General features: G+C 43.5%; 1 protein-coding gene across 1 annotated transcript in view; it reads right to left on the bottom strand.

Moving 5' to 3' along the window:
• The window catches only part of nphs1 (NPHS1 adhesion molecule, nephrin), a 61,199-nt gene that overhangs the window by 21,475 nt on the left and 26,162 nt on the right, over nucleotides 1-13,562 (bottom strand). Inside the window, exons 5-9 of the mRNA XM_034609913.1 lie at nucleotides 11,056-11,250; nucleotides 7,838-7,960; nucleotides 2,099-2,221; nucleotides 1,373-1,454; nucleotides 24-127 (exon numbers count right to left, since the gene is read on the bottom strand). Of these exons, the coding sequence (XP_034465804.1) occupies nucleotides 24-127; nucleotides 1,373-1,454; nucleotides 2,099-2,221; nucleotides 7,838-7,960; nucleotides 11,056-11,250 (627 nt within the window). The remainder of the gene's footprint in view (nucleotides 1-23; nucleotides 128-1,372; nucleotides 1,455-2,098; nucleotides 2,222-7,837; nucleotides 7,961-11,055; nucleotides 11,251-13,562) is intronic.

Here is a 13,562-nt window from a genome sequence, read left to right as displayed (position 1 = left end):
CGCAGACAGGTTGAGACACTTACAGAACACACTCATGGTCAACGTGGTCTCCACGGGCCGGAAAAGGGGGGAGTTCTTGGCGCGACATGCCAGCTGCCTCCCGTTGTCAGAGCCCAGAGCAGTGACTCTTTGAGATAAAAAGAAAGAAGAAGCATCAAAATGTATTATCTTGACTCATAACGAGGTGCTTAAAACATCACATCATGGTCATGTCTGGTCGGTGGTGGAAGGAATACTCAGATCCTTTAAAACTGCAAATACACTGGAGTCAAAATCCTACTGAAGGAATTCACTGATGCATACTGATGAATGTGTGCATCAGTATGCATTGATTCTGCATTTGGGTGCGTTCAGACCACCGACCACTTGGGATCAGATCACTCAGAACAGATGTTAATACCAGGTCTTAAGCAACAAGAAGTAAAAAAGGTTCTGCTACACAGAGACATTTTTCTCTCAGCTTTTAGTAAAATATTAAACAATTTGAAACGATTTTTTAAAGGAAATCGTCGGATTACATCGATGAAAATGTGTATTTTACAGCAAACAACTCGCTGACATCTGAAGTGCGAGAGGAAGCTCAAACTATACACTGACTTTTCATGAGGGAAAACGAAAAAGATTGGGAGCCACTCAGGTGATCTTATCGTTTTTTTTTTTATTTCCTTTCCTTTTCTTGTGACATCCTAATCTTTGAGTAAAAGTAGCAGCAAACTACAATAGTAAGTGAGTAAGTATTCACACTTGCCACCTCTGTTTGACCATGTGACAGTAAATTCAGTCATGCACGTTATGTGATGTACTGCACACTGAAAGATCGACTACACTCCTCCGTGCAGTGGATTTGCTCTGCTCTAGTTTGCTTTTTCAGTTTATTTCCTCTGTATCAAATTACAGTACAATGTCAAGCGGAACAATCACACGTGGCCCACTGCTGTGTACGCTCAGTGTGAATATGGGGATGGAGCATCAATATTGCTTAAAACCTTTTGCTGCTCTGCAACAGAGCTGAACAACACTGCAGCTCCTCAGTACCAATGTTATCTCAGGATATGACAAGAGGTTATTATCTTTGACACAGAGGAGACAGGCGGGATTAAAGTAATCTATGGTCCTGTTTAATGTATAGGCACCTGGCGAACCGGTGAGGATCGGATCTGTCTCGCAGCCGGAATGTAATTTTGTGCGTTTGACAGAAGCTAATTCAATCTTGCAGTGCCAAGTAACAGAAATTTATTGTGCTCGCTAAGACAGAAGGAGAAAATAAGAGCGGGGGGGAAAACAAGGGGGGAAATGAGAAACAAAGACAGACTTGGAGAGACTGAGCAGGTTTGCTGAGAAGAATGAGGCTGGCAGGCGGGCGCACACATACGTTACTTTAGCATGCGTGTTCAGGAGCTTATCCTTTGAGCCATCCATGTTGAAAGACTCTGCACCTGTCAGCTCGACTCCGTCTAAAAGACACAATAGGGGGGGAAGGTGCATAATACGGGAGAAGGCTGTGTGTAAATGTGTTCATGTAAAACAGCAACATCATTGTTATTCTCACGTGGTGGAGTTGTAAATACTGAAATACAACAAATTAGTCTATCTGTGTATGTGCGGTGTATATCTGCAGTAACTGTATACACAACTGTCTGGCTTTAAATTGAATTAATATAATGACCGAAAAATCTTATTGAAAACATCAGAGATTTAGGAAAATAGAGAAAGAACACGTCTCAGAAATGCACAGTATGATACATGTGAGGGGGGGGGAGCAAAGGGTAAAAACAAAAAATGGGAAAATTGCTGCTGTGTTGTGAACAACTAGGAACTTGCAATACATCTGTACAAGCAATTGCAAACTGAGTGGAAACTGGAAATTCAAATGTTCAGGCTATTTTCCACCCACACAGTGCTGTGCTCTTTTCAACTCTTCTATTTGAAGACTATGAAATAAGACATCTCAACTAAACCTCAGCTGTGTTTTTATGAATAAATATTCTGGACCTATGGAGATCTCAGTATATAGAATATCAAGGCTGTTGCCCTATGTTCCAGCCTGTCGGGGCGGACCACCTCTGCCACATTCAGTGCCATTGAAAGAGTGACTCACCTTTGTAAAGTGCGATTTCAGCCATGGGCTTTGCATCGGGGGCCACACAGGTGACGGTGTACTTCTCGCCTGCGACCCATGGTGTTGCCATGTCCACCTCAAAGTAAGGGCTTGACGGAGGAACTGTAGGAGAGGAACAGAAGCTCAAGTTTTCACATTTATCACATCAGTAACCTTATATCCAACACGCTGATTTTGTGGAAGCTTCTGCTGTCACAGATGGATATTAGCTTATGCAACGATATGATAATAAGCACTTGTAACATTTGGGAGAGACTGGAGTGTCACGCTGCCAGCTTTTGAGTGATTTACAATGGCGAGGTTTGATGTTCCGTTGAGTAAGAATACAAATTGTGGACAAGAAGAGAATGCAGAGATGAAATAGTGATGAAACCAATCCAGTGCTAATCTATCATAGCAAACACCAAACACTTCTCTTCTCAGATCACCCCCAAGCTAAATATGTGCTTTCTGGACTGATCAAAGCACTCTTCACTTCTCCACTGTTCTACTCTAAAAACCCTTTTATCTGACCATAAATAGGAATTCCAGAAAAAAAAAAGATATCCTTCAACAGAAGAGACAAAACATTGTTTGGAGGTAATTAAAAAATCTGTCACCATCAGTCATCAAAAAGATTTCAGCAGATCTGTGAGCCGCTCTTTACCAAGACTATCAGTTTAATCATGCACACACTACACAAACCTGTTCTCATCTATTGTGCCAGCCTTTGGTGAGCGCGTGAGCTTCTAGAATTAGAAACTGGTTACTGTTAAGGTTGTTTTTCTTTCATCAGAGATCAAGTGCAAAGCACTGCCTGAGTTCAGAGACAGAACAGGGTATTGGAAAGTACAGGAATGGTACGTGCGTGTGCGTGTGAGAGAGAGAGAGAGAGAGAGAGAGAGAGAGAGAGAGAGAGAGAGAGAGAGAGAGAGAGAGAGAGAGAGAGAGAGAGAGAGAGAGAGAGAGAGAGAGAGAGACAAGAAAGAGTCTGGCAGAGACGTACAGAGATATGGCAAGAATGTGAAGTGAGTTGAAAACAGGCTGCAGAGGAAAGGACAGGAAGGAAGCTGCTGCTGCTGGATTTGGAGATAAATCCGCTGCTAATATGTGGGTAAACAGCTGGACGACAAGCAACCAAACCAGCCAGCCATGAAGCTCCCCTTCACTCACTTTTGGCAACACAAAATAAAATCCCTGGCCACTAGGAGGAGCTGTTGCTGTGTGCACAGTCCCCTTTGGCTCCATGCTGCTATTGAGACAGATGAGATGTGGCTGCAGCTTCAAACTGATTTAAAAGAAGCAATTGAATCTGTGTGGACTGTGATGGGTTACCAGAGCACTGCAGAGGCGCGCACTGCAATAATGAGATGCATTTGTTTGTTTTTTCCCCCCCTCTTCCCTGAGAAGATGACTAGGCCATGCATCTATTGACAGCCCCTGCACTCTCTATCTACTCAGGCCCGCACGCTTCCCATAAGCGCATCACTTGTTGTGCTCCAGGAGCGTCTGGCAGCCTAACAAATCCGAAAATAAGAATAATGATATGTTCGCAAATGAGGCAGGCAGGTATCTAATTTTTCCCTCGCTCGCTCATGCCGGCCCATTCCTCTTATCTCTCATTCACTCCATCATCCCTCTGTAGCAGCCGGTGCCCACCCCTCTCTCTCCCCACGCTATCCTTCTTGACCACTGCAGCTAAACTGCAGAAGTGCGGGGGACGGTGTGTTCCAGCTTGGACTGGGAATTACAGTCCTCCATTCATCACATCCACTCAGGCAAACCATGTGACCCAATCAGTCCAGTCGGGATGAACTTGCACATACACAGTCGTGCAAATGTGGTAGTGCATGTGCACAGCAACAAAACACATATTATGTTCAATTTACCAGACGTGCACTCAGAGGAAAGAACAGACAGCAAACACGCTGTTCTCTTAATTAACTCTTTCCGCCCCTCCTTTGTCTACTTGCCTGTCTGCTTTTTCATTTATTCTCCCTATCTGTCTCTCTGTTCTCTGCTTTCGAGCACCGTCTCTCTTATTAAGGTACATATACGAACACAAAAATAGATAGGCAAATGTTTCCTTCTGCCGTTCAGATGAGAAACAGTGAGCCGCAAAATTTGATTCATTAGACAAATACAGATGGGTGAATGGATAAGGCAGATAAGAAGCAGATTAGCAGACACACATCAATATGCATAAGCAGCTTTTTCCACATATCGTTCTCTCTCAACACACAAACCTCTTTTCTCCCTCGCACACAAACACCCAGAGATCAGGTCGACAGTGCAGGCAGATTTGCACGCACAAAAACACTGACACAGGTGAGTGAATGTGCAGACAGGCTGCATTCATCTCACTTGACTGTAAAACCAGAGTGTGCACAGTCCAACATGTGACACCAAGCTGATTCTCGGAAAAAAACATTTTTTTTTGGAGAAGTCCCAGAGGATAAAACAGTCTCTAAAAAAAACAGCTTATTATACAGAATTAAGAAAATGATGGAGAGCAGAAGATCAGACTTCTCAACCACAGACAGAAAACAAGTCATCAGGGTTATCTGTGGAAAACAAAGACCGATTGACTGGAACCACACGTGCATGAGCGTGTACATGCACACAGGTTTGTTTTGCTTCCATTAAAACACAAAGTCACACACACACACACACATACACAGTAGGTCTCAGGTGTGTGATCTCTGGCAATGGCAGCCTCTGAATCCGTGCTCTTTTTCAGTCATCCCTTCCTCTCTGTCTCCCCCCCCCCTCTCCCTTCTGTGTCTCCTCTGTTAGGGGTAGGGTTGGGTGAGAGGGGGGAGCAGGTGCCTAGGACAGAAATAAGACCCCTCCCCTCTACACCCAGCCTCCCACCGTCACCCCTCCTCCCTGTCCCACTCCTCTAGTGTCTCTTACTTTTTGTTTTGGGTCCATTACGTAACGGTTGAATTTTCTACTCATCAGCCTCCGTCTCCCAAATGACCATTTACAGAAAATATCATACACAAATGCAAGGTCTGAGCCGACTCTATGTTAAATCGACCTTAATGATAGATTCAATATAGTTAAAAGCAAGCCCTTGAAGTGGCTCCTTTTGCTATTTAGCAGAACTTCCCCGCCCTAATTGTAAAGACCCTGACACTGTAACATCAGTCTGGCAAGGTAATATGAGCAGTCTCACCAGTGTACAGCACGTCGTCCTCTGACGGGGTTATATCTTGGGCAACTGTCAGAACTTTCCGTGAACGGAGGAAGAATAAAGTCGCCATGTTCTACGTTGCTTGTGCCCCCCATTTATAAGTTGCTCCATTATTCATAACAGGGAATCATGAAATGAAGGCTCATTATATACTCTTCAAGTGCTAAACTCATTAGCTACCGCAAAACCTCACCATAGCCTTGGTTCCTAAAATGTCCTCTAACCTCCAACCAACACTGATAATAAGCTTACACACATGGGCACACACACACACACACACACACACACACACACACACACACACACACACACACACACACACACACACACAACCACACGTACACACACACACACAAACACACGCACACACACAGACATATATCTCTGTAAGACCCGACTATGGCAAGCGAATGAGTAACAGAGTCTAAAACCAGAACACATCAAATAACTGTTTTGAACATTTGCAGCAGGCGTCTGTACAGGCATGCAAAGCGGCAGCCAGGGAGAGAGTTGTTCATTAACAGGATTAAATGCTAAGGCTAATGGTATAAACCGAGACACAGGATGTGTCAGGTATGTGACGGGCACAGTGCGGGGTAAGTTTTAGCAGGGGAGGGGGGTTTCAGCAGGGTAGAGGTTGTTATTGTCATGGATTACTCAGTGCCACTTGATCTGCCTATTGCAGTAATCCCCTATCTAAGCCCTGCAGGAAAGCAAAAACACACAGGAGTTATGTTGCACCGATGGAAATGTCTTGAAAACATCTCTTTGTAAGCCTATCGATGGGGATTATTGACATTTTGCCTCCATCCTTGCTATTTACTGCCAGTGGTGATCCATCTCGAATTAGCCAGTCATTATACCTCTCCACCTAACCCGAGAATCCAATTATATGACCAGCAATCTCTGTTTTTTCCCCCCACATTTCTCCCCTCTTCCCCTACTGTATCTCCTCATAAAGAGTTTATAGTGTTTTGATTTGATGCAGGGCTTGATGGGATATGCCCATGGTTGACTGGCCAGGGGTGTGGGCCTTGGGAGCTGTAGTTCAGTGATGGAGAAGTCCGCAGGGAACTCATCAGAGACAGTGCTCTTCAAAAGGATGCACAGTTTCTAGTCCCAGTTCAGCACTAACAGGAGATTGAATTCATCAGCTAATTATCAAGCCCCAGATTAGTCACGTATTTTGAGTCTGTTGAGTTGGTGGGGTGGAACAAATGACCCTTTAGGACCAAGGCTGCAGAGTGCTTTTTAAAGTCAGTCGCTTCATGCCATGCCCTTTGCAGCAGTACAGCTGCAACTGTCCATCTTAAACAGTCAACAGCTGGAAAGTGTTCCCGAGACACCGAACAGAAACACCAGCTGTGATGTGCGCAGAGGATGCAGATCGGAGCGTGTCAGGAACACAGGGAAACAGTAGGTTTCAGTCACGCTAAAGATGACCACTATGATTCCCACACGGTTTGACCTTTTCCAGAAGCAATGTTGTCAGCCTTGTGTACGTGGGCACATCTCAGGACGTAATAAATGTGGGAGTCAAGCCTGCTGTGGCTGCAGGTGTAGGCCTGCCGTGGGACATGAGACTGCTGCAATGCACAACAGAGCCCAGCCGTTCAAAGGAGGCGTCTGCGGACTGTGCCTCTTCCTATCCCACACCACCCGCCTTCTCCCCCTATACCAGCCCATTGATGTCAGAAAAACCTGCTTTCTTCCCAGAGGAGACTGGGGCCACTAGAATCGCCACAGCAACACCCCCCTCCCTCCCACATACACACACACACACACCACAGAAAAAAAAAAAAACTCTCTTCATGGTCACCAAAGAGAAACGAGAAAGCTTGAAAGCCAGGCAGAGAGGGAGGAATTGTGCAATGGAGAGAATGGGGAGGGGGATGTAAGTAAATGAACTGCGCCTGGAGAAGAAAGGTTCTTTTAGAGTCCTTTCCTTGCCACATATGGGCTCGCTCCCACCAGCACGAGGGATAGGGAGAGAGAGATACCGCTTGTTAAAGGACGACAACAGGTGGTCTGATGCAGTTGCACAATTTGTCCGTGTAGGAACTTTTCAATCACCTCCGTTACAATTTATTCCTGTGCAAAGGGGGAGACACGGATCGCCCTGAGGCTTGCCAGGGATTCCAGGCTGCACTGATACTTCATATTGTGTCGCTGCTGTGTAAAAGCCATGGAGCTACTGGAACATGCAGGGACGGCACAGCGCTTGGGAAAGAAATAAATACTTTCTTCATGGTTCATACATGCTTCCAATATGATTTACGCTTCAAGGAAACCAAGGACACACCACATTACAGCTCGGATTCAAACGCAGCTGCCTTATCTTAAGCAAATTAAAGCTCTTTATCAATAGAAATTAATATTTAACATCTCTTTATATGCTGATTACCAGACAAGCGGCCGTGTATGTTAGCGGAGTACCGAGGCTACTCATTGAGCATTATTATGCAAATGATTCCATTATTCTGTCAGAGAAATACATGTTTATAAGCCCCAGCGTCCCCTGTGTTCATGTGTTTCCTCACTTATTACGTTGACCCAGGCTGTACCGGAGACAATCGCTCGGCTGCTCTCAGACTGGCCCGCTTGACATTCATAGGGGGTGTCGTCTTCCAGTTGGGCCTTTTCAATCTGAAGATGATACTGCCCTGGAATAGAGAGGGAGAGATGAATTGTTTTTGTGACATATTATGCTGAGATAATGATACGTACACTAAATAGATGTAAATAATAACAAAGAGGAAGGGTTTGTATTGTTTTCCTGCAAACACTCCACCGAATACAGAACTCACTGTTCCCTGTTGTTGCATGTGTATTGATAGGTGCCTCCTGTAGCCCCATTTTCATCTGTGGATTTCAGTGTCTTGAATTACACTGAAGGCAATTTTCAACTTTGAAAACAGAGAATTTAACAATAAAAGCAATTTGTACTATAACAGCCTGCCGTTTCAATTCAGTACAGTAATACACTCTACTACTGATGTTTGGGTGTTTGATTTGGTTAAAAATAAACTGCTTTCTTATTCTTCTAGAATGAAAACATCTCACTTGTGGAGAACCTCCCGCTGCAGGCGTTTCCACTGACATGCAAGTGGTTGTCTACACTCATAGCAGACGCATTTTGTTTCAGAATGAATTTCCAGTGTTGCAAATAAAATCCAATCTCAGATTCACAACGTCGACTGAATAAACTGTCTATTAATTGATGCCAGGCAGAGTCCTTCTCTCTGTATCTCTCTTCTGAGATTGGTCCTGCCAACAGGGCTTGATTTGTTTGATGCATTGCCATAACCTGTGGGGATTAGACAATGTTCAGTGTTGGTTTTCCAGCTCCTGATTCTCTGGCTCACAGCCTACTAACATGTGCAAAATAGTATCTTGGTCTGACAACCACCCAGTCCTAAAAAACGCATGTGTCAAGTAAGCTGGCAAGATAATTAACACCAACCAGAAGCAATTTTCGTGTCCAAGTTATCATCGAGTGCACAGAGAGAGAGACATTGAAGTTATTAATCATATTCCTCTTTCCTGAAATCACAAATACGGGAGTGCCATCACGCTGCTGAGAGGGTGTATTTATGGTGGGGGAGATGGCAGATGGCTGCAATGTGATTTGCCTACTTGTCCATTATCCTCTATTTATTTCGAAATTTACATAGCCCATATACGAGCAGCAGAGTATATTCTCCTCTCTGCAAACCTGTATTGTGCCTTAAAGCTGAAAATACATATTGTTAGATAAATGGGAAAAGCTGATCCGGTGGGAAGGAAAAGAGAAAACTGAGCAGTGTCAGTAAACTTCATTTAGACAACCTACAACCACAATCAGACAGATAATATAATCAATACAGTTGGCTATAGTTTATTTCTCTCCGTTTTTGTAATTGTAATATGCAATATCCTCCTGCATTTTACGTGCTACTGTATTATACTTCTGTGCGACCCCCAAAGAATAGGCAGTATATATGTATATGTATACATATATATATAGGAAGAGAGACTATATATATATATATATATATATAAATTTGACAGGTGTGACCCAGCTGAACAACTTAATTTGCAAAGACATTTTTACTGTTGCCAATATGTCACGTACAAGAAAATCCCAACAAGTGGTGTTAAGATAATGTAGTGGTTATATATAGTGGTTGAGTTGATAATTATATCATTCATAATTAAACTTGCCTTATTTACTGGATGCATGCCAAGTACCACAATTAGATTATACCTTGTAGATCAATCATTGAAAATAAATAAAGAAAAACTCCCTCGTGGCTCTGATGCCTTGAACAGTGCTGTTTTATCTGTTGCTCTGTGTGTGTGTGTTTGTCTTTGAAATTCCACATCTTGGCTCATGTCGATATTTACATTACGGCTCCAGCTCAGGGAAAGAAAGGGTGCTACATGTACTGTAAGTACACACGGAAATCAACACTGGCCTCTCCTGTGTGCGAGCTCCAATGTGTGATTTCGGGCTTTTTTTAAGCATCCCTAAATACCCCTGATGGTGACAATCAGTGAAAACTGGTGGAGTAACAAGTGCAGTCAAGTGCCATCTTAAACGATTTTGCTCTTTGTGTGCAGTGTAAAGTGATTGCATACATCAGCCTACAGTTTGCAGTCTCTCTTCCTGGTAAATTGTACCTGCGCTGATGGATAATTTATTCATGAGTGTATGTTTGAGTGTTTGACAGCTTGTGCATGTGGTCTGCTCTGTACAGATATGTTCTTATTTTGTTGTTACCGATGTTAAAGGAAGCAAGGTAATTCTTTTCCAGTCCTGTAACTAATCAGCGGACAAACACATCTTTTTTGGGGGGTTTTATACATTTGTCCATAAACCTAAGAGATTAATAAGCAGGGACAATGTGTGCACGGACATTTATGCATCTCCTCGTGTTTGTGTGTCACTGATGGTCTCCAACACTGTACGACAGTGAAGTGCGGCTTGTCGAGTTGCAGGCTGATCAGGAACAGATGCTGTTCTCTTACTCGGGATTGCCTTCTAATTGGCTATTACTTTTTATAGACTGTAGTGCAGATTCCGCAACACTTTATTCCCAACCACATTTCACTGATTTGCTGACACTCTTGACACTGTTGCTTCAATTTCATTTTTTTCCTCTGACTTTACATGTGAGGGACAGCGGGATGTGTGAGATGCTCTCGACAATCACATCACCTCCTCTGTCCCAGATGCTCCCTATATAGATAGCCAGTGTGCCATAAGGTTCCCATAATGTCTGTGTTGCTTTATTACAGCATTTTGAAGCCATAGCAACAACATCATCTCATTTTCATTTTGAGTAGCCAACATCAAGCTGCGCTGTTAGAAGCTTCCTCAGCTGACATTGGCATTTTATAATCTAAAATGTCACAGGAAAATAAAGAAGTATATAGAATTATTGCAAAACTGACGGCTGTTGTTGGGTTGATATCTTTGGAACATGATCATTTCATCTACTCTTTCCATGTCTCACATGTTCTGGCCTGTACAGCTTTACCTCCAGCAGCGTTATTTTATCTTATTCCACTTGATTGGATCTTCTGTGTTGATCGTTTTTATGAGATTTTTTATTTTCTTTACCAAACCCATAAACGTGAAGCCTGGTTAAGGGAGATTTATGCTTACTAATTCCAGGGTATTTTTTAGTGATTTTGAAATTCATTTATTTAGCTTGGATAGGTCTATCAAAACCCAAAAGGCCATAGACCTTATTCTGTGTGAATCCCTGTTCACCTCTCTTGGGGTTTCCAATCATGCTGTAGCGTGGAAAGCCTGGCAGGCTTCTCTGAAGTCCCAGGAGGAGGCCATCTTTCACCCACTGCACAGTCCCTGAGGCCCGGAGCACCTCACACCTCAACACAGCTGTGCCTCCCATCCGCACAGTGAGGTTACTGGGCTCAATCCTGAAGGCCTGCTGGGCCAGCGTGCCTGGAGACATAAAAAGAGAAGAAGGAGAGCAGCTGGAGTGGATGTAGAGCAGGAAAAGAATGTGATGGGGATTTGATGTAAAGACGTGGACAAGACCAAGGGGTGGGTATGTGTGAGGAGTGTCAGGGAGGAAATAAAAAGGAGAAGAGGGAGCATGACATAAACATACACCGCAGGGGTTCAGTCTTGTGGTCTTTTGTCTGAGAAGGCACCCCACTGTGTCTGGCCACATTATTCATCCTGGCATATGTTTTATTGATGGGAAACTGCAGTGATACGGCCCTGAAAATGAGTCAATAAAGTAATTACTGCAAATTAAATCCCCCCTTGGCCATGCAGATAGGGTATCGGGAGGAGGAAAAAAGCACGGGGTATCAGAGACCTCGTTCACCTGCGGTTTTTCTTCAGCGTCGATGTCCCACCAGCTAATTCCTCCTGGGAAGAGTAATGATTATCACTTTAATCCCCCTTGTTTGTCATAGGTGGGGTTCAGCCATCCTTCAACCAGGCTCTTCCCTGACATTCTGTGGTGCAGTGAGCTGGAGTCAGGAAGGTAACCTTAAAGCAGACCACCAATGCGCCTCTAGCGATGGGGCTAGGCTTATATGACGATTTCACACGTGGGTTTATGAATAGTCAAGTTCAAGGAGCAAAACACAACCGCATACTCCAATTAGGGCTAAATATCTAAATGTGAATCTCGTTTAAACAATGCCCCACAGAGAAGCCAGGCGGATTGTGCTTGGCTGTTTGAATCTTGACCTTCATTGAAGCAATGACCAAGTTGTTTGTGAAGTGCATGCTCTGTTGCGTCTGACAACATGAGTGAGAGGCAGAGCTCTCAGATCAAGGCTGAACCAGTCACCTCACGTCAAATATGAAGGGCAAGATTGGCCATTACAGAGGATGCATACAAACAACCAAACACAGAGGCGAATTTGCATACGGTTTACATAAATGAATACTCAACAGTGATCTACAGTGGCTGCTGAAATAGGATTGTACTGTATTATTTTGAGACGCAGAAATGCTTACGACCATATTAAAATGTAGTGATGAGACGTTTCATGTCCAAAAGTGAGTGAGAGTGTGCAGCGTTCGCATGATAAACAACACAATCTTTCTCTTTTAACAAGCGGGATTCATAATTAAATTGAACCTCTGCTCAGTTCATTACATTCAGAGGTTGTGCCACTATCGCTTTTGCTTAACTAGTAGAGTCTGGCGGCTTATATTAGCTCATGTTAGCTAATGTTGCGTGAGCATGTCACAAGCTAACATTTGAATGGTTTGATCAAAAAAGTAAAACAAGGTACCTCGACAAGAAGCGTATTTGTTATTTCCTGCTGGTGGTCCCATTCCACCGCTCTCCTAACTCTCCTAATGTTGATGTCTAGGTCTCGAAACCAAAAGAGTCAGTTCAAACTGAGGAGAATTCAATATCCCATTACCATCAGTGGCAATTTCGCCACATTTCACCAAAAGTGTTCGACTGAAGTTTCAGTATTAACGGTCTACGTTTAGGGGTTAGGCAGGTGTTTTTTTGTGCTGAAAACAGCTGACTGGTCAAAGTGACAAGCTGGAAATAAAAGTTGATGACAGCGGTGATACTAAATGAAAACATTAAAGCAGGCTATAAAACCAAAATAATGAATGATAGTAAAAGATGCTCAAAATGCTGTGTAAAGCAGGGACAGGCAGTAATTCTCTGGTAATTTGTCACAGCAAGCAGCTCAGAAGTATTTCACTTTAGCATTTTTCAGACATTAACTCCAGAAAATCATTCTCCGGATTTTGCCTTTCATGAAGAACGTAGCAGGAGATTGTGCTGTTTGCTACAACAGGAAAATATCTGGAACATTCAAACAAGGGGTGGCATGGGTGAAGCATGCAGGAGACGGGACTCATGTAGGTCACGTGTTTTTAGTCAACAGCACTTCGATATTCCCCTTAGCCCATATCACCAAAAGCTCTCTATTCTCGTTGTTTTTCCAATTTTCAGTTTTGTGTTTGTCTCGTGTTAGTGAAAATCATTGACGCTCCCTCTCCCAGTGAATTTCTCCAAGCTGTATTCTCACAAAATACTGCGCTTGTCATTCCTGGTAAGTGCACAAAGGCCAAAAGAAGCCGCATTATTGTTTGGAGCTTGTGAAATGATTATGAGTCAGTGACCAACGTCAGTGCTCTGTGTGACTTGTTTTACCAAGGAACTGGATCTTAATATCCGTTGTAATAACATGCCTTAGTAAAGGCTGTTGTCAGCTGCAAAGCCAAGAACAACATGTGAAAATGATGCAGCTATTGGTTTCTCA

The sequence above is a fragment of the Hippoglossus hippoglossus genome, chromosome 16 (assembly GCF_009819705.1).
Source record: "Hippoglossus hippoglossus isolate fHipHip1 chromosome 16, fHipHip1.pri, whole genome shotgun sequence".
NCBI classification, from domain to species: Eukaryota; Metazoa; Chordata; class Actinopteri; order Pleuronectiformes; family Pleuronectidae; genus Hippoglossus; species Hippoglossus hippoglossus.
Note: the sequence above shows the minus strand (reverse complement) of the source record. Positions and strands in the feature narration are given on the sequence as shown.